A 26,363-nucleotide genomic window follows, 5' to 3' on the forward strand; every position below is an offset into this window, starting at 1 on the left:
GCCTTTTTAACTTTTTTGGCATTTTCTTAACATTTACAGCATTGGCAGTAGATGGCAGTTGGAGCTGTTGGTCTTCATGGTCCACCTGCTCACAAAAGTCCCAAAAACGCACTCGTCAGTGTAACAATCCAGCACCGCAGAACGGCGGAGTAACATGCCCTGGGAAAGAAGAGGAATTAGCTGATTGCATCTAAAATATCTGACATTTCACAAATAACAGTAATGACACAGCAAGCAATAGCTTTATTCTGAAATGTATAATGCTTACTGCCAAATATGGACATGAGCTATTTTCTTTAACCAGGGCTGTAATAAAAATAAATAATAATAATTGATGGAAAAATGTTGAATGTATAGAAAATGCTTTCGTAATATCATTATATACAAGTATTTCCTGGCCGAATTACACCTCAAAGCCAAAATAAATGATATAAGAAATTACATTTTAAATTATTATTATTCATTACTGTAATGTTTCCAGATGTTTTGCATTGGGGTTAAATGTTTCCCGTCTGATGAACCCTGGTCGAAAGTCTTCCAGCATCCTGAAGACTCAGTGGAGGAGTCTGTTGCCTGGTCCTGTACTTGGGTTGCATGCCATTAATCACCCTTTTTAGTGGACTAGGTGCTATTCTCTTTTGGTAATACTTTATGCTATTATGGTGGAGTTTCCCTTGGTGAACCTGTGTCTTTCCCCGGACAGTTTTAGTGTCAGTCCCTCTTGTGGTTCCCTGAACTGGGTCGGTCTTGTCTCTTCACCCCAACAATTGTTGAAAATGAATTTTGTGAAAATGTCAGAGGATATTTTTTGCCTTCCCTAGTACTTGATATATTATCTGGTTTACAGGGCAAGTTGTGGACTGAGGTACATCTATCCTGACACTCTTGCCAGAACCAGGACAAAGGATCATTAATAAAACACAGTCCTCCTAACATCAGTGTCGATGTAATGCTAAATGTGACTGACTGGGAAGGGAATGTCTCGGTTGCGTTATGTAACACTTGTTCCCTGAAGGAGGGAACAAAGATTTCTTACCAAAACCCTGAACTGCACTGAATGCCGAGATACTTCTCAGCTCTTCAGCATGAACCAGAATGAGTGGATGCAAGCCACCCTTTGTTTTGCCGTATGTATGAGTAGTGGCCAGTTTTGATGCAACATCTCCATTCTCTCATTCAGGGAACGAGGGAACGTAACAGAGACGTAATTCTTTGAAAATCTTTTATTTGCTTTAAAATCTCACATCCATTTGAAACCTCCATACAATCAAAAGACATTTTTAAGTGAACTTTCTTTTTAATTTTTAAAGTTGTATCTTTTACGCTTTCCTGCTTTCATGTTAATATGAGAGTATAGAGAGGCAGCAATTGAAGAGGAACCAAGGGAACATGACGATAAAAGCACCACAAGCTGGGACTTGAAATCAGGTCATCCAAAAAAGCTAAATATTTGAACTAAACTTAACTGGTAAACCCAAACCAGCAGACAGAAGTGGGATTATGCTAGTATAAAACTAACACTAAGCATGAGCATATGTACATTTTTAGCAACGTTTCTTCTGATTGCTGCTTCCTTGACAAGCCAGGCCACCATCTTTTGGTGGAGGGTTATTGCATTCTCGTTTTCGTGTCTTTGTTCCAGACACACAAGGGGACCAGGAACTCCAGCAGCTCCACTCTCCATGTGTAGGGCCTGTCAAAGGGAAAAACCTCGCTTAACACACATAATCTTGAGAACTGAGCTTGATAGCTAATTAAATTGCATATCATTTGGTTGGAAAACATAACATATTGCACACTATATTGGTGGAGAGCCTCTTTGAACACTTGGGTCAAATAAAGGAAATACATCATTCCTCAAGATACGTCAACACTACACATTGTTTACGGTCTCCTAATTAAACAAGTTTTGGAATTAGATGCTTCTTTTTTTATCTGATATTACCATTTTTGTGCACGGTACACCTATAACAAGCGTTTATCTTTTGATTATTTAGACTGATTCGAGTAGGCACCGCTGTGAAGTAGCCCAGTGCATGCTTGATTCGTCATAGACATAAACAGAGAGAAGTAGTTCCGGCTAGAATATTCTTCTGCAAGATGAAAGCATTTCGGTTTATTAACCTCCAAAGCGCCAAAAGTTATGGACTGCAGCTTTAAATACATACTCTTGTCGCGAAAAATAAAACGAAGGTGATGAGGGGTATAATATCAATAAGTGCCAATATTACCTTCACAAACCAAACATTTTCTCTTTTTTATACTGAACGTAGCATAGCTGTTTACTGCACTTCTGCTTAGCCATGGTCAGCGTTTGGCAGTGACAACTGCATTTACTTATAAGCGTGATTCTTGAAATGTCTTGTTCCCAATAGAGGTTGAAATACTCTCTGTTTGAGCGTGCAGCTGAAGTTATGCCTGTATTCTACTCGTGACTATTACCTGTAACAGTAACGGTGACTAAAGCAAATATCAAAGACGGCGACATCCAAAACTGTAAAGTCTTATCACACTTAAGGCGACGAGGCCCTCCCAGCCTTTTTAAAAAACAGATTATTTGTTTATTTAGTGGTGCTGTCAAATGATGCTGTCAAATCTTTGTCAGGACTTAAGAGACACGTGTGTAAAGTAAGATTTCTATTTTGGTAAATACATTACCTTGTCTTTCCGTCTCCTCACAGGCCTCACCTCTGTAACCGCTTTTACAGATACAGCTGCAGTCTGTCCTGGAGAGCACAGGAACGCCGTTATTCATACAGGGAGCGCAGCGGCACGGGTTGAAGTTCTGCATGTACTCGTCCCACGCCGTCTTCAGATGAGGCAACTTTGCGCGAAGCTGCTCGGCTGCTGTGCTCAAACGCACCAGCTCGTATATCGGTGAAACCTATGATAGAGCCACAGTGACCATTGAAACCCTTGTAGGTTACTCAAAGAAATAACGGCAAGTAGAATATAGCTCATATGAAACTTTTTTTCAAATTTAAAAAAATTTATCTTTTCAAAATAGTAAAAAAAATGTAACTGTTGAGCTTTAATACTGTTTTCAGTCCATGTTAAACATATCCCAAATCCTTCCATTGCTCTCCGTGAATCCTTTTTGAGCTTTTTCCTTGATAAAATTTTAAAATGTGTGAGCTCTTGCTTTTCTAGCCAGCGATTGGCTGTATGAGGTTTTTGATTTTATTTCACCTCTCCATCTGACTGAAATTATCGTCACTCTCAAAACCTACCCTTGAGGTTTGATTTTAAGAAAGTTTGGAGTATTGTTCGATTTTTATGCGGTTGACAGTCAGATGTACCTGCTGATAAAAATAAATGATCCTTTTTGCATTTGGATTATCGAAATTTTCTGTTTTACGGTATTTTGACTTCAACTGATTTTAATTTCTTTAAAATGGTCGCAGATATGACCACACTACCGCCCTCATTTTGCGAGCCCTCCACTTCAGGATTGACACATCAAAATTATTTTATGCCTGCAAAATCTTGCTCCAAAGCAAGGGGAGATTGAGTCTTTTTGTTGGTGGGCTAGTAAACCCTTAACCCAACAGTTGGTTGAAAACAGCAAAAATAAACTAAACTAACCTACACTAAATTACTGTAATCATTACTAGCTGCTCCATTTTTGAAACACGCTCCTGATTGGTTGGATTATTGCTGTTTAATTAATTCATATGCCCTGATCACACCAACCCAAGAAAAACAAATGCATTCATCAAGTCAAATCATAGGTATAAAAGTTTAAAAAAATTATCACTCTTTTAACAGGACAATGTATATGAAATAACTAAATTATGATAAGTACTGTATATTAAGCAAGTCAGGCAAATGCACCTCAAACTCAATTAGCGCAGGATTGTATTTGAGACTCTTTCCCCATTCCTGGTAACTCTTGGCATCTTTTATAGCCATACTTCCAGTGCTGGAGCCAGTGTGTCCACCCTTTACAAAGCCGAGCACGTCCTCAATACCACTGCTGGACTGATCGCCGGCTGTAGAAAATGAAAATAAATGAATGCGAAAAAAATTTACTTAATACCTTTACCGTAATAACCAAAATAATTGAAAATGTGTTGCGCTTAAGTTGCTTACTCGTAGTCTTTGTTCCAATTTTTTCACATATTTTCTTTTTTATTTTGGTTGACACCTGTTCGTATGTCAGTCCCAAAGATGCACCAAAGCACGCTCCAACTTGGAACCCAGTCATTTCTAGTAGTGAAAAGGAAGTTAGTTTTCCTACTTCAATAGCACCAGTAAAATACAGTTCAGGCATTTATTTTCGATACACTTTCTATTTTTCTTTGCTCGTACGTTAAATGTAATTTTCATACCATTTCTTTGCATGGCATTCTTGTTCACAACAGCAACATAATCCAGTACTCCACCCATGGTTCCCTCGGTGACATAATGTGTGCCGTATTCATTGAAAAACTGGGAATATGCACCAAAATCGTACTGATCGGGCAGATCGCCCAGAGCCCAGAGCGTGTCCTCGTCCAGAGTCAGGTCTCTGCTTCTCATCTTAAACTGAGCTGTTTGCACTGTTGACAAAAGCCTGACAAAACCCACCTCCTGAACACGCAGAGAAGACATGCAACAATTAAAACGATTGAAATCATTATATGTAGTGCATACCACGTATAGTTCAGTCAGAAAAACAAAATAAGTCAAAGCTATGCAGTCAGTGTTGATGCATCCAGCTCAAACTGGTTAAGGTTTTAAGGGTAATCAATTAAACATGCAAATGAAAAGAAAAGAAAATGCACATGTATTTTTGATCCGTGCATGAGGTTTTAAAGTGACAGCAGCCTATTCTGTACCTGCTGCTGTCTGTGTCAAAGTTCATCAAACAACAAAGACCACACTGAATAACGTTTGCAGCTTTATTTCTGCACCTGGATACTGGAGACCAGGGTGAGAAACCAACACTTCACTGATTTCCAGTCTCATTACTGTTACCTACTTGCTGGTATACGGTCACAGCAAAAGGAGTTAAGTAGATATATGTTAGCCGAAATCTATTACTTTACCTTATTGGTGTACTGTGATACGTTGCGTAGAAACTTGAATTCGGAGCTGATTTCCCGACCAACTTCCACAAAAGAGATTCTCTGCGTCAAACCAAAATTGAAAGATCCTTCGCTCTGCCTTGCCTTGAGAAAGCTAACGGCATCCTCGTAATAATCTGATTCTTCCTTGGTAGTCGCTTGTGCCTGGCAGGGACGAAAAATAGCCAGTGAGCGCTGATGAGTTCTTCCTAAACTAGTCCTTCTCAGGGACTTTCTTGACATTTAAATGCTGGAATATAAGTGTGTCAACTTGGCTGCATTATAACGGAGTCTATATGGTTTCCATATTAAAATGTGCATAAGAAATAAAAATGTATGATTATTATCAATGTTCAAAAGATTCAATAATAATTGAAAATTAAGCACCAAACTGATTTCAACCTTCTTTTTTGTGTGCATTGCACTTTGGGTTTAGGGATTGAGCTGTAAAATGAATATATAAGAATACAATTATTCAACGCTTTACACTCAGTTGGAGGCATTATAGCATACTGTCTTAAATAATATAATATAACCATCTCCTCAGAAGAACCCTTGGGATGAAAAACAAATGCATGAATGGGAAAGAAAACCAAGTAAGACCCAGAGGTTCGAGGGCATACCATTATTTGATACGAGAGGAAGTTGTGAGGTTTCCTGTAATATTTTTCCCCATCATCATAACTGAGGTGTTCACAGAAAGGATCGTACGTGAGTTTCCGCCACTCTCCGTTATAGATGTATTCGCAAAGGCCTCCGAAGTAGGTCGGGTCCAGAACACGATGCACAAACTCTCCAGATAAAGCATTGTATCTGAGGAAGTAAAACAAACGCATATACGTCATGCGGAATGTGTTTAAGTTAGTTCAGTTAAGTTTTAAGATTTAAGTTAGTTTTTCTGGACGTGAATCCAATACATTTGTTCTTGTTTGGACGTCATTTCCCACTTAAATCAGTCTATGATACGTCTTACCCTTGAGTGGCTTTTTCGGCTCCTGGTATAGTCAGCATGCCGGTACATTTAGTGTCTCTTCTGTTGATCACTTCGCAGTCAGTCTCATCTTTCTGATTTATGCAGTCTATCTCATCATTGCATCGGAGCTGCCGTCCAACACAGCGTCCTGTGAGTGCATACAGTCAAAAGCATACAGACAAACATGCGGGAAGAAACTGCAGCAGAAATATGAACCTTTGGGCCCACACGCAAACATGTCTCCACAGTAGTTGTCCTGTAGCTGACACTCGCCCTCTTCTGGACACATCCTTTCATCCCACTGACTGTGCACACACTTCTCACCACCGAACTGAGACGCTCGCTCCAAGTACTGGAAACGAATCTGTCAAACATCATACATATGTATATGTATATGTATATGTTCATGACATTAAAATGTTTGCATGTTGAATATCAACAGAATTTGGAGCTGTTTTTGCATTTGATGTTTGCCAAGCAAATGTCTAACGATTTATAAAAAATACAGCAATTGTCAAAAAAATACGTTTTATGGAATTTTATGAAAAAAAAATTATTTTATGAAAAAAATCATTAGGACATTGAGTAAAGACCATGTTCCATGAGGATATTTTGTAAGTTTCCTACTGTAAATATATCATAACTCAATTTCTCAATTTCTGATTAGTAATGTGCATTGCAAAGAATTTCATTTGGACAGTGATTTTCCTAATATTTAGATTTTTTTGCACCCACAAGTTCCATTTTTATATAGTGTGTGTGTGTGTGTGTGTGTGTGTGTGTGTATATATATATATATATATATATATATATATATATATATATATATATATATATATATATATATATATATATATATATATATATATTGTTTGTGGGTGGGTGTGCCAATATATACTAAAAAAATAATAATTATTAATCACTTTCCTTTTCTGTAAGGACAGATAATATAGCTTTTCCCATATTTTTCTGTGGTAAAAAAAGAAAAAGCTTTGTAAAAGTAAAAAATAATTTAGTGTTAAAATCAGGTGTCAAAAATGAAGTAGGCTGCTCTCTGACACATTTTTTTTTAAGACAGTCATTATTACAGTAGCTTTATTTTCCATATCTGTTAGATTATTAGAGTTTTTTTAGATGACTATAATCAGGTTAGGACTGTATTAAGTGTTTTTACCGTCCTGTCGCGGCAGGAATCACAAGCTGACCACTGCGTCCAGCTCTTGAGTTTACAGTCAATGGGAGCAGGGCTATCAACCCCTCTGGTGTGTCTTGAAGACGCATTAGCCCTGGTGAGACAAAACACGGTAACACAGTAACACACCAAAAGCTCCTGAGGTTCAGTATATATTACCTGTTTTTTGGTGATTGTATTAAGTCATCAGTAAATCTGGCCGATATATGGTGACTGAAACATGATAAAACAAATCCAAACGCACAAAGAGAAAACACAAATGTGCACATAGCTGAAATAGTTGGTTTGAGATGATCTGAGACTTCTGGGTCCAGTTTACAAATTGTTTGTCAGCATTATTAATGATTGACAGGGTTTTGGGGGAAAAAAAACCTTACTTTTGCCCAGAATGCTCCACCTCTAAGCAAATACATGACTTACAATGTTATCAGCTTTATCATTGACAAATACAGTAGGTTGATGACTTGAACCGAATCGAAATAAATTATAGAAGTTTGCAACACGCTGCTGTAAAAAAGAAAGAATTACCAGGAAATGAATGCTTTAATCATAAAACACTGTCGATGTGAATTTAAAAATACGGCTAAAATACCGTTGAGAATTCCTTCATAAAGTGTCGTATTAATGCTCTTAATAAATGTGAAATGTTTAACTATAAATACGTACTAGAACTAAAAAAATAAAATAAAAAAAAATATTAAAAAGTATATGCTCATGAATATTAATTAGGTGGCGTGCGCGTCGCCGGTAGTCCTGATTGGACAACACGAAGCATAAAGATTTAAAGACAAGAATGGGCGCCAGTAGCGGCCAAATAAAACAACGCAGGTGTAATATTATAACGTACAATAATGAAGGTTCTTTAATTTATTCGGTACTGGCGCCCGCTCTTCATCGTCTCTATTTTATCCAATCAGATCGACGCACACGCAACGTAATTAATATTCATGAGGCCCGCCTTCAACAGGGTGGGGCTGACAAATTCGTGCCCGGTTTAATCAATCAATAAGAACAATATTCCGCTGCCTGGACGCGTCGTGTGAGTTTTTTTCAAGATATTATGTAATATTTATGCAATTCGCGATTGGCCAAGGAGAATTTAAACGAACATGGAAGAGGTAAACAAACTGTTTGAGATAAACGACAAACCGCTGCTAGCAAAGACGCCAAACGTACTGTTTCTCCAAGTAGTGTTTTGTAGTAAGTTGTATTTTGAGTTGGTAGAGTTTTGCTTCTATATACCTGTTTTATGTTCCTGTACTTTGTTTTAGATTTTAGATTTTGACCAATAACCATGCATTTAAATGCATACCTGTTTGAATATTACACTAACTGGTGTTAGCATGAGCTGAAGTGTATGTCTGTCGATTTTATAGGAAGCCTGCAACAACTTCAAATCCATAAGGGCAAAGTTTCAGGAAGAGATCCAGGGGAGGTACAGACCCATGGTTCCTGAGAAACCCAAACGCCTCCCAACATCAGCCACGAGAAGCTCTGGTCTGCTCACCATGAACCTTTGTTCAACCGTGGAAACCAAGACCTCCAGTCAGCCCCAGGTCACAATGAGAGAAGACCAGAAATCACCCTCGGGAAAACGCCCTGTATCATTCCCGAGCACAACGTCTGAAGTCGGGATGCCTGGAGATGGCCAGAACAGGCAGTCGCTTAAAATACGCCGTTTGCCCCTCGTGTTGCCGCTTTCAAACGGTTCTTCTGCACCTCCTTCAAAGGGCATCACCTCGCCTCTCAAATACATCATGAAACCAATTCCTACACCTTTCGGCTCCACCAGAGTTTCACTGTGCGCTAAAGAAATTGGTAAAAATGGTCTGGGGCTTTTGAAAAACAGTGGTACGTTCAATGTTCAGATGGAAGAGGCCGGTGCAGAAGTCGGGGAGGTCCAACAGACCTCTGTCTCGCTAGATCGTTCAGCTCCGGCTTCGCCAAACGATTCGCTGACCGATTCCTCTTCCGGAAGTGCTTCTCATTTCTTTGACCAGCATGTGCTGAGCACGCTGGAGAAAGCCAAGAGGAAGCTCTGCCACAAGAACCGGTTGGTGTGTGGTAGACCAAAGGGCTTCTACTGCAGCAAAGCGCAAGTGCAGCTCACAGAAAGTCCTCCATCGCCTCCTGAATCTGAGAGGCGTCACCCAGAGACTTCGCCGGCGAAGGTTAACGGAATATCGCACGGTAAGTTGCAAAACCGTGGTTGCAGTTTTAGCTTGCGTGACGGTTACTTCGAGGTCGTTTGCGTCTTTATCGTTTCGTACCTGTTCTTGTACTCGAGGCCCCATCTCTGTAATGGAGCTCGGTGGAGTCATGCAGCCGGGAAAAGCATGCAAACCTCTTCCTGACCTGGCATCCTTAGGCCCTGCGCCCTCAAAGCCACCAAGACCTCCGCATGTGGATCTGAGCAAATATAAAACTGGAGCTCATGAACCAAGCGAAGCTCTTACTATTGGTTTGTAGAAGTTCTCTTTATTCAATTGAACCAACATTATAACAGTAATATTGTAAAATATTACTTATTTCTTTTACATAATATAAAAATATATTTTTATATATATATATATATATATATATATATATATATATATATATATATATATATATATATATATATATATATATATATTTATTTTATTTTATATTATATATTTTTATATATTAGTATCACATGATCCTTCAAAGATCATTATCAATGTAAAACAAATAACTTTCAAAAACTTTGAGGAGAAATAAGGTTGTTGTTTTTTTTTTTAAGCAAAGATGCATTAAATTTCTGTACATCGAAAAATACAGAAAAAAAATGCACAAGTTCTTGGCAGCAAAAAAACTTTCCATTATTTAATATTAATTATTTATAATTATTTTTATTTATAATTTATTATTGTTAATAAATGAGCTACAGTATCCACATTATTCTTCAGAAATCATTCATGCTGAAATAATGACTTTTAAATTCAGATGTGTCGTAACAGGATCAATAACCTTTTACATTTACATGTAATGTACATTTAGTCATTTAGCAGATGCTTTTATCTCAAATGAGGATGACGAAAGCAATCAAAATCAACAAAAGAGCAATGATATGCATAATAAGTCTCAGTAAGCTTAGAAAAGTAGACGCATAAACGGAAAACCAATAGATAAAATAGAAAAAGAATAGAGAAAGCAAGTGCAAGAGGTCTTTTTTTTAATAGAGAAAATAGAGTCTTGAAGGGTCGTGTTTCATCAAACCCCTCCCTGAAAAATAAAACAAACTGATAGAATATCATTAGAATAGAGAGCGCTACAGGGTCAAATAAAGAAGTGTTTTTAGGGGTCCTAGACAAACTTTTAACAAATTATCAGATTATCAGCTCACTGCATTAATGCATTGAAGGATATGTGCAGTCTTAGAACTCGGTTAAATGGCGTTTTGCAGTCAATCTTGTTCTCCGTTACATTTTTATTTCCAGAATCTGTACCTGAGCCTGAGCCTGTGGCCCCTGCTGATGCATCGCTTGAAGACCCGAGCGTACCTCCGCCCGAATTTCCAGATTTTGACATCTCCGCACCAGAAGCCACAGACAGCAGTGCCATAAATCTGGCCGCCCTGGACTTAGAGGCCACTGAGTTTCCGGCGTTTGATCCGCTGCCGGGCGAAGACGCTGGCGTGCTTTCGGTCCGACGCGGTCTGAATCATTTCGCTCCAAACTGCATGCAGTCAGAAGGCGCTCTCTGTCGGTCCTGGGAGGACTTGAGAAACGAAGGCGCCCTGGCGTCTAACACAGAATCGGTGACCTCTGACCTGAGAATGAATGGATCGCACGCTACCTTCAGCCTGAGCAGTGAACACCCGTAAAAGATCGAGATATTCCTGAAATATATTCCCTCAACATAGTCCTGTCATTTTCATTATGCTGCATTTTTTCCCCCTCAGTTCTTCTAAACAAAAGTGTCTTCACAAACCCTTTGATAATGTTTACGAGGATGTGGAAACGGTCCCCAGGTTTCCTTTTTCTCAAAGCTCTTATAAGTGTAAAGGAGCTCCTAAGAGTGAGTATTAATGCCAAAAATACGGTTTCAGAAATAAATGGTTCGTAGAAATGTGATTTTTATATGCGTTTTCCCTTTCAGATCCGTATGCGGATAACAGCCTGGCGGTGAGAGATTGAAATAATAATTAAATGTGTAGATGATTTACAGATCGATATTGTGTTTTAAATAACGTCAATATGTAAGATGCCTTCATGATGCAATGCATGCTGGAAATTGATTTTAATAGGTGATTGTATAGTGTTAAACGCGTTAATCTATATTAGTTCTCTTAATTTCTTTGACAGAAAGAAGAAACGTGGAGGAATATATGGCACGTCACTCAATGGTTCATCAGTGTTTCTGTTTTTTTGTCAAATGCAGTCCACGGCTTAAGAACAAATATTTTAATGACTGTATTTATCCACTTTTAAGGTCTAATGCAGCTGAAGATCACAACGGTCAACATGAAAGGTGCTGTGTTACAGATTATGCAGGTTTTCTCTTTGTAAAAGAGCATTTTCACTGGGTTCGTCATGCATGCGGTGAAAATGTTCGCTTGAGATTTTTTTTTTTACTTCTGTAACTTGTACCGTATCTAAAAGTTTAATGGCACAAATAGAAAAAAAAAAGATAAGTGTGATTCTTTCAGAAAGAAGCAGCTGAGCCCTGAACATCATGAGGATAAAGAACTGAAGAAGAAAGAGAAGCAGCGTCTGGAGAAGGAGAAGAAGGAACGGAAAGAGAAGGATAAAAAAAGAAATGAAATGCACAAGAAATTTAAAGTGAATTCAGATGCATGCATTAACATTTTAATAGACTCTTAACAGAGTTCAGCACATTAGATATATACGTTTATTTTAAAGAGGCACACACGTCTAAAGCAGTGATGCATGTAGTCCCTGATGTATTTCCCATGCTTCTCAATAGATCACTGGACTGGAGGAGCCCATGTATCATGCCCGAGTGCTGGCGGACAGCAAACTACGAAAGTATGACCTGCCCGTCAAAAGCGGGGATCTCATCAGCATCATCCGAACAGTGAGCTGCCCCAAGGGCAAATGGCTGGCCAGAGACGCCAACAACAAATGTGAGACGTTCCTGACCATCTATTAGTCCTGCAGAGCATGCATGCTTTTTCTGCACCACTCTTTAGGATTAATTAACCCTAAAAATACCAAAACCACAGAGAGACATCAGCAAGCTACACAATGTGTCTGAAAGCGTTGGGACACCCACCCACCAACAAAAATGACTGAAGTAGTCAAACCTGTCCCTTAGAAGAGGTGTCCCAACGCTTTCTGCAGTATAGTGTATTTTCCATCCTATCGGGACTCTTTTTTTTTCCTTTAAAACTCGACTCTTATTTATATATTTAAAACTGAACACTTGTTTATCAATGCTTGTAACAACAACTGTAATGCTTCGTAACACGGACCTAGGGTTGGGAAAAAAAATATTTAAAAATTATAAAAATATTTCAATTCTTTACTATAAACCTAAAAACCAGAAATAAACACTGGGTAACACCCAAATGCTATTGAAATCTTTTTAAAGTAGTTTTTCTGTCACTTACAAACCAAATATGAGACCTTTTTTTTTTTTTTCAGTAATGGGTTTCGCCAAAATTATAAAATTGATATATACCCCTAAACCTGAAATACAAACATTCACAGATGGATTGCAAAAAATGTAAGCATTTAATTCATTAATTTACTAAAGCTAGCTTTCTAAACGGATAGTTCCCCTCCAAGGTGTGTAGATATATGAACTAGATCAACTTTTATCAGAGGGTGACTAGATTTCTCATGCAGTTTAAAGTGCTTCCTGTGAGCCAAGCACAAAATGGAGAAACAAAGTCACCTCATCTAATTATTCACAACAAGCACCCCTTAAATTAAACCAAGCTATAAGACGTACACTTTCAGTTCTTCCCTCCACGGTTACTCAAATGTACTTATCCCCCAGAATGCATCACCCCTTTTAGGATTAAAATAATCCTGTCCGTTTTTGTCCAAAAATTCCTACTTTATCTGTCTTTATCTCTCTTTCATGAGTTTAAAGTCCTCTCTCGCTGCTGATACAGCTTCTCTTGTCTTACCGATGCAAGGAGGTCGACGTCTTGGTTCTGTGTTTGTGTTTATAGACGGCTACATTTCCGTGATGAACGTGGAGTTGAACATTAAGGAGATGCTTGAGCTCGGAAAGAAGGTATCGCAGGCCACGGGACGAGGCCAGACGGATGGAGATAACCTCAGTGTCAGCAGCAGGTGAATGCAGCATGCGCAGACCTAGGAAAAAACATGCATTATATGCTTTCAGTGGTAGACCTACGCTGTGAAAGTGTACGATTAAACCATTGTCTTGATTATGTGCTGCTGTGTTCTGGATCGTCTGCGGAGGCTGAGGTTCAGTGGCTGGAGGTAATAATAAAAATAATAGAGCTGCAAACAGCCTCCGTTTTAAAATTGCTTTTAACTTTTAATTAATGGCGAGCGCCGCCGCCCAACTGGTGTGGAGATGATGTCAAACGTAGCTACGGTGGCACCAAAAAGTTTAATAATTTGAATGTTATGCGAAATCCTGTGTGAAATGAAAGCAATCAATGGGTTTCTGCTTTGACTTCTAATAGATTACAGGACAAAATAAATTGGTAATGCTTTCACTTTGTTCATTTTCATATTGTTTTAGTGCAGTATTGTGATTATTTTCCATTGTTAAAACATCAGCCACCCCGTTTTCTAAGATATGCACATTATATACGGTATGTGTAGTTTTTAATATTCAGCATGTGTTAATTAAAAGTGTTATTAAGTCTCATGATAAAATGGAAAGTCAAGCAACGTCTGCGATCCATAAGTTTTACACAATATGGCTCCTGCATCGTAACAGAATTGTTGCACTTTTTGTCATGATGGTCTCTACAGTGACGATTGGATCTGATTGTGAGAAGGTTTGATCTTTGCAGGTCCTCTCATCAGAATCCTGTGTTTACAAGTAGCTGTAAGTCTGCTCTCTCTCTTTTTTTTTTTCCGTATAAGTTGGTCAAAAGTATTGGCACCCTTGCACTTTAGTAAGACTTTTCTCAGAAAATGATTTTTCCTTTAGTATTTACATCAGAAATTAAAATGGCATTGACACTCCAGTAGAGTTAATAAAGTGTAACGGTCTGGTGATGTTCCTGCATCCAAGTTTGTGAAAACCTCCAGATTTTTTTCTGATTTCTGCACATGTTTAAATGGGATTTAGACTCACTGCTGGCCACTTTTTTTCTTTTCTTGTAAGTGCTAGGGCTAGTGACTATGAGTTTGTCTCCAAAATGCCTTTAGTAAATGATTTTATGACTCCTTTTTTACATGCTGAGAACATCCGGTGCCTGTGGGAGCTATTCTATAAGGGACTGACAGAAAATCCCAGACTAATTCATATTTTTGATTATGTTCTTGGTTCAACTGTGCCTCGTGAGACAAATAAGTGGATGTTTCAGTCCAGTGTTTTGGGCTGCTTCTGTAAATGTCCTGATGCGCTCTAAATGTGTTGATCCAGTCACTGATGACAGCGAGGAGTGGATGTACGAAGACGACACGCTGTCCCTGTCTGCTGAGAACGTGTAAGCCTGAGCGCCCGCTTCGTCAAAAGCCTTTTTGAGCGGTTCGTCCAAATGTACGCAGATCTCTGGAGTTGTATTTCTCTGTGTATTTCTCGTTCTAGGAGTCAGATCAAAGCCGCCTCCGTGCCTGAGATGTGTAAGTGTGCGTCTTCACCTCCTCAGGGTTTAGCTTGTGTTGCTGTTGATCATGCTTCCTCTGTCTCTGCTCAGTTGATGGTAACTCTTCGGCTCATCATCCTTTCGTTGACTGGAGTCTTGAAGACGTCCAGACGCAGTGAGTACAAGCATCACCTCCAGACTTGGTAGCAACCGAGATATTTTTAATGCACTGATTATATATGATCAATAATTGTCCCGTGTTCATGACAGAGAGGCCGAAAGCTTTCAGTTTGCAGACGTGGATCTTCTACCTCCTCCGGCTCTTTATGCCGACTCTCTGTGAGCTGCCGGTGTGTGTTGTTCGACGCTTTCACGATCATTAAGGTCAAACCGTTTCAGCCAGAAAGGAACGGGAACCAGTAATGTTTTATTCTTTTCTTTTCACAGTGGTTTTGATTGCATGCCTCTATCTTTACCAAGAACATCCAGCACTGTCCTTCAAATCATCAAACCTGACTCGAGAGAAGATGTCTGAAAGGCAGCTCACTGCAGCATTTTGACGAAAGCGTGCAAGCCGTGGTAGATTGAGGATGGGTGACGGACGAGGACGGCTTCGGGGTTTTAATGAAATGGGAATATGGCACTTTTTCATGTGAGCTATCAAATTGCAAAACTGAAGCTCTCTGCATGGAATTGAGAGTGACTTTTGCATGCTGTCTACACCTTTAAGTTGCTTTTGTCTTCGTGTGTCTCATTGTGTGGGGATGTTAAAAGTCGGTGGTTTGATTACATGTTTGTTCAATAATGAAAACACAACTTCAATGAAATAAATGGATCTGTATACAGCAGTGAGTCTGACTTTTCTCCGTTACGCGACAGCTCTATTGAAACTACATGATGAAATATATGCATCACTGTTATAACAAAGCAGTTATGCATGTAATTAAATGTGAAAATAAATAAACGTGCAAACTGAATAAAGTTACGCATTAATAGTATTGCTGCTAATGTGATGAATATCAACTTGACACATTTTGTGGCTAGATTTAGGAATCGTTTTGTATATAATACACCTTTGTCATTCGCGCAGTTTTTTTTATTTTTAAGAGCGTAAGAAACCCTTAAGCCACGCCCCGTTTGGGTCGCTCGCAGGAAGTTGGTCCGCACCGTATTACTTCCGGATGGAACACGGAACAGCACTGTGAACGATTGTACAGCAGCGGCAGATCAAACTGTATTTTAACGTTTCCTATCTTAAAGTGAGCGCGCTGTTACCGACACGTTTACCTGCTTGAGTTTATTCTGTGATGGTCTTAATTGTGTTTTGTTCATCGCAGGAGATGCAGAGCTAGCGTCTCCATTCGCGTCAGTTCCGCTGCAACCTTCTGATTCTGCAGGTAATTCATCTCCATAATATTACAATGTAGTCTTATAAATGACTTTTCATTTTACTGATTTGCCGTGGAAGGCGATTGGGGTGTTATGTTTTGTGTTGACGTTTCCTGTCAGCTTTCATTTTTAAATAGGATATAGTGATTTTTGTTTAGTGTGCTGGTGACACTTTATTTTGACGCTCCCTTTTGAGCAATAAGTAACTTTGCACCTAGATGTCAACGAACATCAGATTAACATCTGCTGCCTATCCACAAACAGACTTTTTTTTTGCAGTAAAAGTCACTACACAGTTGTTTTAATTGCTCAGGTCTGTTGAAGCAGAGCGCCAGGTCATCATCATGGGTCTGTTGTCTGACCCGAATCGCAGAAAAGCCCTGACCAGCCTCCTGACCCGCCTCAACACACCCATATGGTAGGCCTTTCACCTTTAAAATGGCAGCGTGCCCCTGCTTCAACCTTGTCCCCATCCGTTTCTGTTTCCGTGTCTCTCGTTCAGCGTTGTGTGCTACCTGGCGGGAATAGTGTGGTTCATGGGTCTGGCGTTCGAGCCCTTCACTCTGCGCACGTACATGTCGGAGAACGCCATGGGCTCTACCATGGTGGAGGAGCGCTTCTCGTCTGGGGAGCGAGCGCTGGGCCTCGCCAAGGAGTTCGACGCTCACAAAAGAAAGGCGGGGTGAGCGGAGCGTGGGCCTGAAGCGGGTGTAGGTTTACTGGAGGGAGTCAGAGGTGATGGTGATGGTGGTCTGTGTGTGCAGGGGATGCCGGTGGAGTGGTTGGTTAAGAGCATGCAGGCCAGAGGACTGGAGGTGTTCACTCAGAGCTTCTCCCGCAAGCTGCCCTTCCCTGACGAGAACAAAGAGAGATACGTGAGTCCCTGCGCGGTCGGCCTGTTATTACAGTCACTTTACAATCAGTAAAGTGACTGTAAAATGCACAATACAAAAATGCACACAGACATTCACATTTAAAATATACTGAAAACATTTTATTCAGTCACTTGCAACTCTTAAAGACCTAAAATATTTTTGCAGCACTACTACTTCCAAATAAATCATTTTATATACATTCCCTGAGCAAGTTATAGCTATTTATGTGTTTTTTTTTAATTCTGGGCTTTTTTTTAGTGAATTAAAGGACAACTTTATTTATTGACAATATAGATGTGTCTAAAGCAGTTCAGGGTAGACTAAATCAAGTGACCTTTTTATATATATATATATATATATATATATATATATATATATATATATATATATATATATATATATATATATATATATATATATATATTATTTATTTATTTATATTTATTAATATATTTATTAATATTAATATCAATATTTATACATATATTTATATATTTATATATATGATTGTCAAAATATTGTGATTGTATCCATAATAAATGTTTTTCTTATGTTCTAGTTATTTACATGCATTTTATATTCATATATATATATATATATATATATATATATATTTTTATATATATAATTTTTTTCATATTACAGAATACATTTATAGAAATATATGTAATAAATATGATGTTCTTATGTGGGTTAATGTAATACATGTACACAGATTATGTAAACTATGTATAAAATCATAATTTTTTTCTTATTCAGTTTAAGCTTGAACACTAAATGCAGCCAGTAGTGAAGCAATTGCGCAAAGTGGCTAGTGCTAATTATTTCACCAAACTACACAGAAAATTACACTGATCTTCACTCACAAGTATTTAAATAATATTAACAACAAAACCGATCGATCCTTCGTCTTAACTGTAGTAGAGTTACTGTCTCGAGAATGAAGTCAGGATGAAGCGTGATTGAATACGAGCATGTTCCTCTCTGCTGCGTTCAGATGGTTCGAGGCACGAATGTTTACGGGATCTTGCGAGCTCCTCGCGCTCCTCGGACAGAAGCTCTGGTCATCACAGCTCCCTGCAGTCCTGGACACAGCAACAACCAGGCGGTCGGCCTCCTGCTGGCTCTCGCTCAGTATTTCAGGAGTAAGACCCTTCAGAAGAACTTTCTGTCAACGTTGATTTCAGTCGGTCTTTACCTTTAATTTAGCGAGTGCAGAAATTGCTCCGTATCAGCTTTGAAAAATGTTTTGTGTATCCTAAAGCCTAAATATTACTATTATACTTCATAATATTAATAAAAAAACATACTATTAAAGCTTTCTTTATGGCCTTTAAAAGTTAAAAGAAGATTTTTCCTGGAAACAAACACGTTATTTGGCTTGCTGACTACTTCAACCATTAGATATTTTTAAGGTTCTTATGTAATTTATCCAGTAAAATATTCAATATTAAAGTATATTTTGAAGAAGCTCCCAGTGTTTGATCAGCGCCCATTTGCACGTTCATTTACTGAATCAGTCATGAAAATATGATGTTTTCTTCAAGAACCCTTTTAATAAACAATATTGCATTGCTGTAACTCTTCAGTTTTTGATAATTGTAGTAAGTGTTGACCAAAAAGAATATTCCTGTACTAAATCTGGTGAAACGAACGGCTGCATAGAGCCTTTTTGTTTTTATGTTGGTTGCCAAGCCCTGCCGAATATGTTTTTCTTACTGATAACAGGACTTGATCTTTGCTACGTGCATAATGGCCTTTGTGTTCATTGATGTAAGGATTCCAGTCTGAATCTCACCGTTTTGTCGTCTTCTTCAAAGACCAGATTTACTGGGCCAAGGACATCATCTTCTTGGTGAACGAGCACGATCTGATCGGCACGCAGGCCTGGCTGGAAGGCTACCACCACACCAACATCACAGGTGCCACACGGTGAAAAATGACCCAATGACTCAACGTCGCTCCTCTTCTAGAACGCATTGCTACGTTCTCGCTGTCTTTCAGGAATGGAGTACTCGCCGCTGCAGGGTCGCGCCGGGTCGATTCAAGCCGCGCTCTCATTGGAGCTCAGCAGTGATGTCATCACCAGCCTGGACCTGATTCTAGAAGGACTCAACGGCCAGCTGCCAAACCTGGACCTGGCCAATCTCTTCTATGCCTTCTGTCAGAAGCTAGGAGTCCTGTGCACCATTCAGGGAAAGGTAGGCCTGTCAGACATCTACGTTATACCTCCTTTTACAAACACAGTCAAAAGTTACTTTGGATCTAATCATTAGTTTCTTTGGGTTTCTGTCGGAACGTATTTTGATGAATGTTGGTAACCAAACGCCGTTGGCTTCGAAGTCAGTGGCTGCTAATATTCTTCTTCAGAGTGTCTTCTTTTGAGTTCAACAGAAGAAAAATTAATGGATGAGGAAAAGATGACTGTCCCTTTAAATCATCACGAGCTGGCTTGAGTGACGGAAATTTCTAACGTTTATGGCAATAAATTCATACAGTGGGTTTTGTTTGTTAGCCTATTAAATGTAAACTTTCTAAATAATGACATGTGGCCGATGGAATGGGATAAATGTCATTAAAATAAGTTTTAATTAATAACATCATTCCGATTTTGAATCTAGGTATAAGTTGTTTTTAACAAGGTGAAGAACCACAGATATTTTATTAGTTTGTACTGTTTTTAATGTAAACGGATAGTGGTTTTGTGTGTCTAAATGATTTATTAAAAATGTTTTACCCGAATGTATTGTAGAATTTTTTTAACTTTTTGTTAATTGTATAACTTGTATAATTTATTCGTAGATCGCCGTGAAAATAGAATCGATGCTGGCATGAACAACACTTCAAATAAGTAAACAAATGGCCTATAAAAAATGTAAACATTTAAAAACATCCAAACTGATCCCAACCCGTACGAATATCTCAACCAGATTCGACCCGCTCGATCTAAAGTGAACAACGCCGGGATTGAAATGCATTGCTGTTGGGTTTTGTCGTAGCTCCAGAGGAACGACTGGGACACGGCCGAGGGCTACACTCACGCGGCGCAGACCATGATGCTGATGGTGTTGAAACAAGCTTGTGGCCGGTCCTGGGGAGATCACGGCCTCTTCCTGCGCTATCACATCGAAGCCGCTTCCATTCGAGGAATCAACAGTTTCAGACACTACAAAATGGACGCCACTACTACCGGCAGGTTGGTTTTTTTGCGTTGCACGAGCAATCAGTTCACAAATACACGTCCAGTTCACTTTTAAGAGCCACGGCCAACGCTATCCAGTCAAGCACTTTCTGATGCGTTCTTTTAATTCAGCTTTTCCTCTGTTCGCCAGATTGCTGGAGGGAATGATCCGTAAACTCAACAATCTCCTGGAGCGTCTTCATCAGTCATATTTCTTCTACCTCTTGCCTTCCCTCTCTCGCTTTGTCTCCATTGGTTATTACATGCCGGCATTTGGCCTCCTGGCTGTCATCTTACTGCTTCGAGTATCCTTTTAAAGAATGGGTCACTTCGAATTTTTAATACTTCAAATATCGACCTGCTCAATCTAAAGTGAAACCGCCCAATTTGGCAACGCTATTTGCATTGCTGTTGGTTTTGTAAGTGTGTGTGTATGGCTGTTGTACTATTTCAAATTTTTTCTGAACGAATCCTGAGGGTTCATGCAGTGTATCAGAATATAATGCACTGGTTATCATCCTTAACTTGCGTGCAGGCGCTGGATCTCTGGGTTCATCTGGGATCACCAGCTCTGGCAGCAGTGGATGGAGTTACTGAAGCAGAGCAAGTAAGTCTTGTGCTATTTAAACACCTACGGTCTATTATGAAGTAAAACCGCGTGAAAGCATCTGCATCTTGGTCTGCGTTACATCAGTTGTACTTCTAAGAAATGCACACTTTTCATGTTTGCAAAATTAGATTAGATTATAGCATAGTGACAATTTTGTAAACCTCTCACTATGCTACATTGTCAATAAATCTTAGATTCAATCTTTTCGTCCCTTTATTTTCTTTCGGTGAGCACGTAGACCTCGTGTTGAGTGAGCATTGCCAAAAATGATCCTCAAATAGTACTCAAAAATCAAGGCCCATGAGCTCAGATCAGTGAGGCCTACTGTCAGTCGGCTACAAAACAAAAACAAAACTGATGCAAATTATACAAAGTACAAAAAATAGTCATATTATAACCTGTGTGAGCAAAGCAAGTAAGTTTTAGTCCAATGTGGTAACATTAACAAGAATGACCGAAACACAACTTAAGAGTTAAATGTTCATTTTTATCGAAACAAAAGAATATAGAAGATGGTTACTGTCTTTTGAAAGTCCACTTTAGACATTCTACTAACTATAAGTAACTTTGTAACCTACATGTCAACTAATTCTCATTAATTTGCAACTACATGTTGAATAACTTTTATAGTAGGCTGTTGATGTAGGATTAGTCGAATAAGTTGACATTTACTTGCAAAGTTTCTGATAGTCATTTCGGACCCGTCGAAATAAAGTGTACGCAGACACTCTACTAATACTCTTAATGACTGCTAGTTAGTTGACATGTATTTACAAAGTTGCTTACAGTTAGTAGAATGTATAATGGACTCAAAATACAGTTTTACGAAGAAATATACTGAAACCCAGTTGTTCTTGCACATCAAGCGTTCCTGTGTTTCTCTGCAGCCGTCCAGTCCGGGCGTGTTGACGGTGTTGACCCCGGTGGTGATCAGTCACCTGACAGGTGTGGCGCTGTACCTGCTTCCTGTTCATCTGCAGGAAATGGCTGTGGAGCACTTCCCCGTGTCTGAAACCGAAGCTGTGGTGCTCACCGCCATAGCCATCTATACCGCAGGCCTGGCTCTGCCACACAACACACAGCGGTACACACTCTCTTTCTTTATACAGCGTTACGTGTTTACTCGCCAGCGTGCATCATGTGTTTGTTTCTGTGTGCGGCAGGCTGCTGTCTGGAGAGGGCACTGAGCAGGGCTGGAAGGTGCTGAAGCTGACGGCTTTGCTCTATCTAGCTGTGTTGTTGGGCTGCACGGCCCTTATTAACTTCTCTCTGGGGTTCATCTTGGCGGTTACGCTGGTGCCGATCACCGCCAGCATCACGCCGCACATGCCCAAGTATGCACGTCTAAACAAAAATGTACCCGTTCTGCTCAAACATGCTGTAAAGATTATTAGGAGTGGTTTTACTTTCACAACGTCTCCGGAACATGGCGCCCTCAGCAACGCTACAGCGAAAATGATAGCTTTCTTTTGGACGAAGTAAAATAAATTATCTGCAAAGTAAAAAAAAAAGTTAGGGTGTGTTTAAATGAGCCGTGCACAAATCATAAGTTTTGTTTTTGAGACTTTGCAACTTAAGGGATCTTATGTATGCATGAACGCTTGCTTGTAACACTCCAAAGAGCAAGGAAAACATGTAATCACATATGACCCCTTTAATCTTGGTGAGATGTAGACAATTTAACAATATAAGCTCATTTTTTATTTAAAGTTAGACACCCAGTAGTCATCATAATGAACATTAATAACATTCCTCTAATACAAAACCCATATAGACAACAAAAACATTTTTTTTTTTTTTTTTTTACTGTAGTTCACACAAATTATATAAATAATGCAAGGTCACGTTATTTTATTCAATCCCTGTAAACGTGCACCAAAGATTAATTTTAAGATAACTGTATTTTAACAATGTGATCAGCAGATTTTAATAATCACGATTACAGCAGTAATTAGAAAACATTCAGAATTATTTTGAGTTAAAAAATATCAAAATCAAGTCATATATAAATAAAAAAAGGTTAATATAAAATGTTTGTACAGTAAACTGTCTTTGCAATAAATTTTTACTTTTTAAAATTCTTTTAAAAAAGAGACTAATAAATTAAAAAAAGGGGATGACTCTTAAAAGGTTGAGGGCTAAGCGGGGTCCTTACTGTAGGACGAAGTGTTTTTGATCCTGTATGTAATAAAAACACTTTCCCCTGGATCCACAGATGAGACTCAAGCCTAAGACTACAAATCTAATTGTAAGCCATGTCAACTTAAAGAAACTTGCACGAATAGATCTTAAAACATTTAAGTGCCTTTGTTTGGTCTCAAGAGGCACACTACTTAAATGTCCTAATTAAAGTATAGTTTAAAGGTTCAAAACGGAAACTTCTGTCGTCGTTTAGTCCCAGACCTGTGCGAATGTCTTTAAACACAGAGAGATAGTTTGAAAAAAGTTTGTGGCCAGGCTGTTTTGGGTCACCATCGACTTCCAGGGTATTTTTACATTTTTTGATCCTGATCTGCTGACAGAGTTTTCATTTGTGGGCGAATTATTCCTTTGATCCCGGTTTGACCTAAACCCTGTCCGTGAGTGGAGTGACTCAAGACAGTGTTTGCGTCTCTCATTCTGAGTGTTCTTGTTAGATGTTATATACGTTTATATCATCCTCTAATCTCTGTGTGCGTTTGCTCTCTCTGTTAGAGTTCTGTGCGCTCTGGCCATGGTGCTGCTCAGCCCTGCCTTCAGCATCCTCTACTGCGTCTTCATCTACCAGGAGCTGGTGGAAGCGCCCGTCGGCCTCGGCGAGGGCTGGATGCTCTTCCTCTCGGTCATCTCGCAGGGCATCCTGGATCACGCGCTCTACGGCTCGCTCGTGTATCCGCTCCTAGCCCTCTTCATTTATCCCTGCTGGCTAATGTTCTGGAACATTCTCTTCTGGAATTAACTTGTCTCAGATGGCTTTCTCGGGTAGCTTCGGATGGAGCCGTTTGCAAAACCAATCCCGCTTTGTGCCAATCACGGAGAGTTATTGTCCACCTGTGGGCGTTATCTGCCGTTAGGGATTGGCTGAAGGAAGATCTAGGAGGATGTCAGGCCCAGATAAAGAGGATTTAATGGCGAGGCTCCAGCGGGAAGAGTACTCTGGACAAAGTATTGAGGGTTTGGGTTCTGGGGAAAGGGGTTTGCATGAAGACAGAGGGATTACGATAAGATCCGATATTACCAGATGTGTGGACTTTTTACATTTTTCACTGGACACTGGAAGCTTATTTAATATGGTTTGATACTGAAAATTGAACAAAAGGATTGTTTGTTTGCTCATTTTAAAATGACATTACAAAAGACAGAAACAAGACGAGTCTCCAAGACTTATTTCTTTAATGAATTATATCCGAATTATTACATTTGTTTCAGGCAACACTGGATTTATATGCTCTGATTAAGCACATGGGTATTAAATATAATTAAAATGCTTGTTTGTGTGCATTTATAATAAAGCCTTCCTGCCTTCCCTTCAAGTGGTAATGAATAATGTGAAAACAGCAGTTGGAATACTAATACAAGATTAATAACATCCAAATGTATTGTTGTATCGTTGCATATTATTATCTATAAGTAATTTCTTTGTGAATGGGACCTGTTGCGTGGCGCGTGCATGGACCGATCTGAATGAATCAGTCACGCTGTTAAAGACGAGCTCTCGTTATGAGATGTAAGGGAAAATATTTTGAATTAATTATGATTAATAAACTAAAATAACTCAAATGTGCAAAACGGGCATAGAACTTAATATCTAAAGGAAATATGAATCATTTTGGCCCATGCAATGTATTGTTGTCTATTGCTACAAATATACCTGTGCTACTGAAAACCGTTTTTGTGGTTTATATTTGGTGCACGAAGCATTCGATTATTTGCCGGCGGCACCTGCCTGCTGCTGATCTCAGAGTTTGAAGCGGATCAAATTCGTGATCCCAAAGCATGCATCGGAGTCAAAAGCAACCCGTCATGAAACGCGGGACCGAACCAATAGAGGCTTGCGTGTGAGCTTCTGGACTCCAGCACAAAGCTTCACGTGCCTCTCCAAGCAGAGAAAGCGGCGCACATGCAGAGAGGACACGTTCACAGCGCTCTCCACACGTGTGTGAACGCATACAGCTCGGACTAATCCTCCCGTGGCATGAAACATACTAAATGTAAATACCTTGTAAGTCTAGAGACTACAAAAAAAAGATCTCTTGAAGAATGTGGGTAAATAAATGCATTGTCCGTACTACGAGGGAACATCAACAGATGGAACAACTTTTGGAACAAATAGAGCGTGAATGGATTTCTTCGGCTGAGCTTTCACTCGATATTTCCACAGATCATCAAAGCAGTTATAAAAGAAATGATGCATGCTTCCAACATGCTTTAGTTTTCAAGCCGATGAACTAAGCCAGCGTCATTGAAATCAAGCAAAGCAATGAATAAACTCGACTTGCCACCTTCGGATTTGACATAGGCTACATCTTTTTGTTTATACAGTCTCTCTAAACTCTCAAAGTTACGCAGGATAAAACATTTATATAAACGGAGTGCTTTTTTGGCAATGGCACGCTTGTTTAGCTTGGCTCTGTTGGTAAAACGAGCGTGTTTCTTTTCACAGTTAAGCTGTTCACAAATCTGTTCAGGAATGTAGAAAACGGAAAGCCCTTGGTTTGCGCTGCAGCGACAAAACCCTAGCGCTTATGACCTCAGAGCTTACAAAACACACACACACACACACAAAGACAATAAGAAGCAATGGTAAAAATAAATTTATTGCATATGCGAGAATTCTCAGTGGGAAGAAATCTTGCTCTTAAAAGACTCATACGGGACTCTCACATTAACGTCTTTATTGCAGTCAGATCCCAGACAGACGGCTCTCACTCTTGTTATAGAGTTTTTGATTTATTGTGGCTCTGTGAACTCATCCTTAGTCTTTTTTTTTCCCACAGGACTAACAATGTGCCGTTTGTCCCGCCGTAATAGGCCTGGATTACACGGCATCTCCTCATCAGGAGGCAAAACACAAATTATTTCATCATTTCAATTACCACCGACAGACTTGTTAGTGTTAAATAGAAAAAATATACAGACTTGCCATGCTATCAAACAAAAAAGATAATTATAAAACAAATATTTTATTTAATATATATAGATACTGAATCCTGAAAGATTTAAAACGTGGTGTTGTTCTAAACATCGGTTACACGTGTGCATTATTATGAATGTCTATGTTATTATTAGCTGAATGAAGTCTTTGTTGGGCGTTTTGTCAGCTGATTTCAGCTCATTTCTGTTTCTTACGTTGTACAATCACATTCTGTACACCTGATTGCATCACA

General features: G+C 39.2%; 4 protein-coding genes across 10 annotated transcripts in view; 3 read left to right on the forward strand and 1 right to left on the reverse strand.

Moving 5' to 3' along the window:
* Positions 1-441, forward strand: part of LOC122361024 (complement component C8 beta chain-like) — a 37,555-nt gene extending 37,114 nt beyond the window's left edge. For both annotated transcript variants that reach the window (XM_043261988.1, XM_043261959.1), the window contains one exon: positions 40-441. In XM_043261988.1, the coding sequence (XP_043117923.1) occupies positions 40-194 (155 nt within the window). In that variant the 3' untranslated portion in view covers positions 195-441. The remainder of the gene's footprint in view (positions 1-39) is intronic.
* Positions 22-7,535, reverse strand: c8a (complement component 8, alpha polypeptide). Of its 2 annotated transcripts, XM_043261948.1 has the most exons (12): positions 7,373-7,535; positions 7,196-7,307; positions 6,238-6,385; positions 6,022-6,169; positions 5,672-5,861; positions 5,031-5,213; positions 4,332-4,572; positions 4,093-4,209; positions 3,835-3,992; positions 2,659-2,884; positions 1,541-1,693; positions 22-159 (listed from the first exon to the last, which is right to left on the reverse strand). In XM_043261948.1, exons 1-11 carry the CDS (start codon positions 7,480-7,482, stop codon positions 1,545-1,547), a joined length of 1,782 nt encoding a protein of 593 aa, XP_043117883.1. In that variant the 5' UTR covers positions 7,483-7,535; the 3' UTR covers positions 22-159; positions 1,541-1,544. The 2 variants fall into 2 exon arrangements, with proteins under 2 accessions (XP_043117883.1, XP_043117873.1); XM_043261938.1 differs by lacking the exon at positions 22-159 and having other exon boundaries at positions 1,209-1,693.
* A 621-nt stretch (positions 7,536-8,156) lies between these two features.
* Positions 8,157-15,787, forward strand: si:ch211-188c16.1 (uncharacterized protein LOC562677 homolog). Of its 5 annotated transcripts, none has more exons than XM_043255244.1 (17): positions 8,157-8,252; positions 8,590-9,403; positions 9,501-9,674; positions 10,675-11,056; positions 11,139-11,254; positions 11,336-11,361; positions 11,542-11,582; positions 11,669-11,707; positions 11,886-12,018; positions 12,164-12,323; positions 13,380-13,503; positions 14,187-14,236; positions 14,780-14,843; positions 14,945-14,979; positions 15,054-15,117; positions 15,213-15,292; positions 15,390-15,787. In XM_043255244.1, exons 2-16 carry the CDS (start codon positions 8,659-8,661, stop codon positions 15,283-15,285), a joined length of 2,226 nt encoding a protein of 741 aa, XP_043111179.1. In that variant the 5' UTR covers positions 8,157-8,252; positions 8,590-8,658; the 3' UTR covers positions 15,286-15,292; positions 15,390-15,787. The 5 variants fall into 5 exon arrangements, with proteins under 5 accessions (XP_043111179.1, XP_043111164.1, XP_043111166.1 ...); XM_043255229.1 differs by having other exon boundaries at positions 8,173-8,331; XM_043255231.1 differs by having other exon boundaries at positions 8,173-8,331; positions 14,202-14,236.
* A 304-nt stretch (positions 15,788-16,091) lies between these two features.
* Positions 16,092-24,509, forward strand: gpaa1 (glycosylphosphatidylinositol anchor attachment 1). The gene is made up of 14 exons (XM_043224133.1): positions 16,092-16,201; positions 16,280-16,339; positions 16,645-16,749; positions 16,834-17,014; positions 17,096-17,206; positions 18,204-18,351; positions 19,027-19,128; positions 19,211-19,407; positions 20,206-20,402; positions 20,539-20,692; positions 20,923-20,994; positions 21,885-22,081; positions 22,161-22,331; positions 23,692-24,509. Exons 3-14 carry the CDS (start codon positions 16,676-16,678, stop codon positions 23,933-23,935), a joined length of 1,848 nt encoding a protein of 615 aa, XP_043080068.1. The 5' UTR covers positions 16,092-16,201; positions 16,280-16,339; positions 16,645-16,675; the 3' UTR covers positions 23,936-24,509.
* The last annotated feature ends 1,854 nt before the right edge of the window (positions 24,510-26,363 follow it).

The sequence above is a fragment of the Puntigrus tetrazona genome, chromosome 2 (genome assembly GCF_018831695.1).
Source record: "Puntigrus tetrazona isolate hp1 chromosome 2, ASM1883169v1, whole genome shotgun sequence".
NCBI classification, from domain to species: Eukaryota; Metazoa; Chordata; class Actinopteri; order Cypriniformes; family Cyprinidae; genus Puntigrus; species Puntigrus tetrazona.

Bases quoted from the DNA above. Each gene is read 5' to 3' on its own strand.
- c8a (XM_043261948.1), bottom strand. From the start codon at position 7,482: ATGTGCACATTTGTGTTTTCTCTTTGTGCGTTTGGATTTGTTTTATCA. The intron at 7,308-7,372 runs GTAATATATACT...TTGTCTCACCAG, and splicing joins ATACAATCACCAAAAAACAG to GGCTAATGCGTCTTCAAGAC. The intron at 6,170-6,237 runs GTTCATATTTCT...ATGCACTCACAG, and splicing joins GTTTGCGTGTGGGCCCAAAG to GACGCTGTGTTGGACGGCAG.
- si:ch211-188c16.1 (XM_043255229.1), top strand. The intron at 11,708-11,885 runs GTGCTGTGTTAC...TGATTCTTTCAG, and splicing joins CACAACGGTCAACATGAAAG to AAAGAAGCAGCTGAGCCCTG. The intron at 14,844-14,944 runs GTAAGCCTGAGC...TTCTCGTTCTAG, and splicing joins TCCCTGTCTGCTGAGAACGT to GAGTCAGATCAAAGCCGCCT.
- gpaa1 (XM_043224133.1), top strand. From the start codon at position 16,676: ATGGGTCTGTTGTCTGACCCGAATCGCAGAAAAGCCCTGACCAGCCTC. The intron at 20,403-20,538 runs GTTGGTTTTTTT...TCTGTTCGCCAG, and splicing joins GACGCCACTACTACCGGCAG to ATTGCTGGAGGGAATGATCC. The intron at 22,082-22,160 runs GTACACACTCTC...TGTGTGCGGCAG, and splicing joins CTGCCACACAACACACAGCG to GCTGCTGTCTGGAGAGGGCA.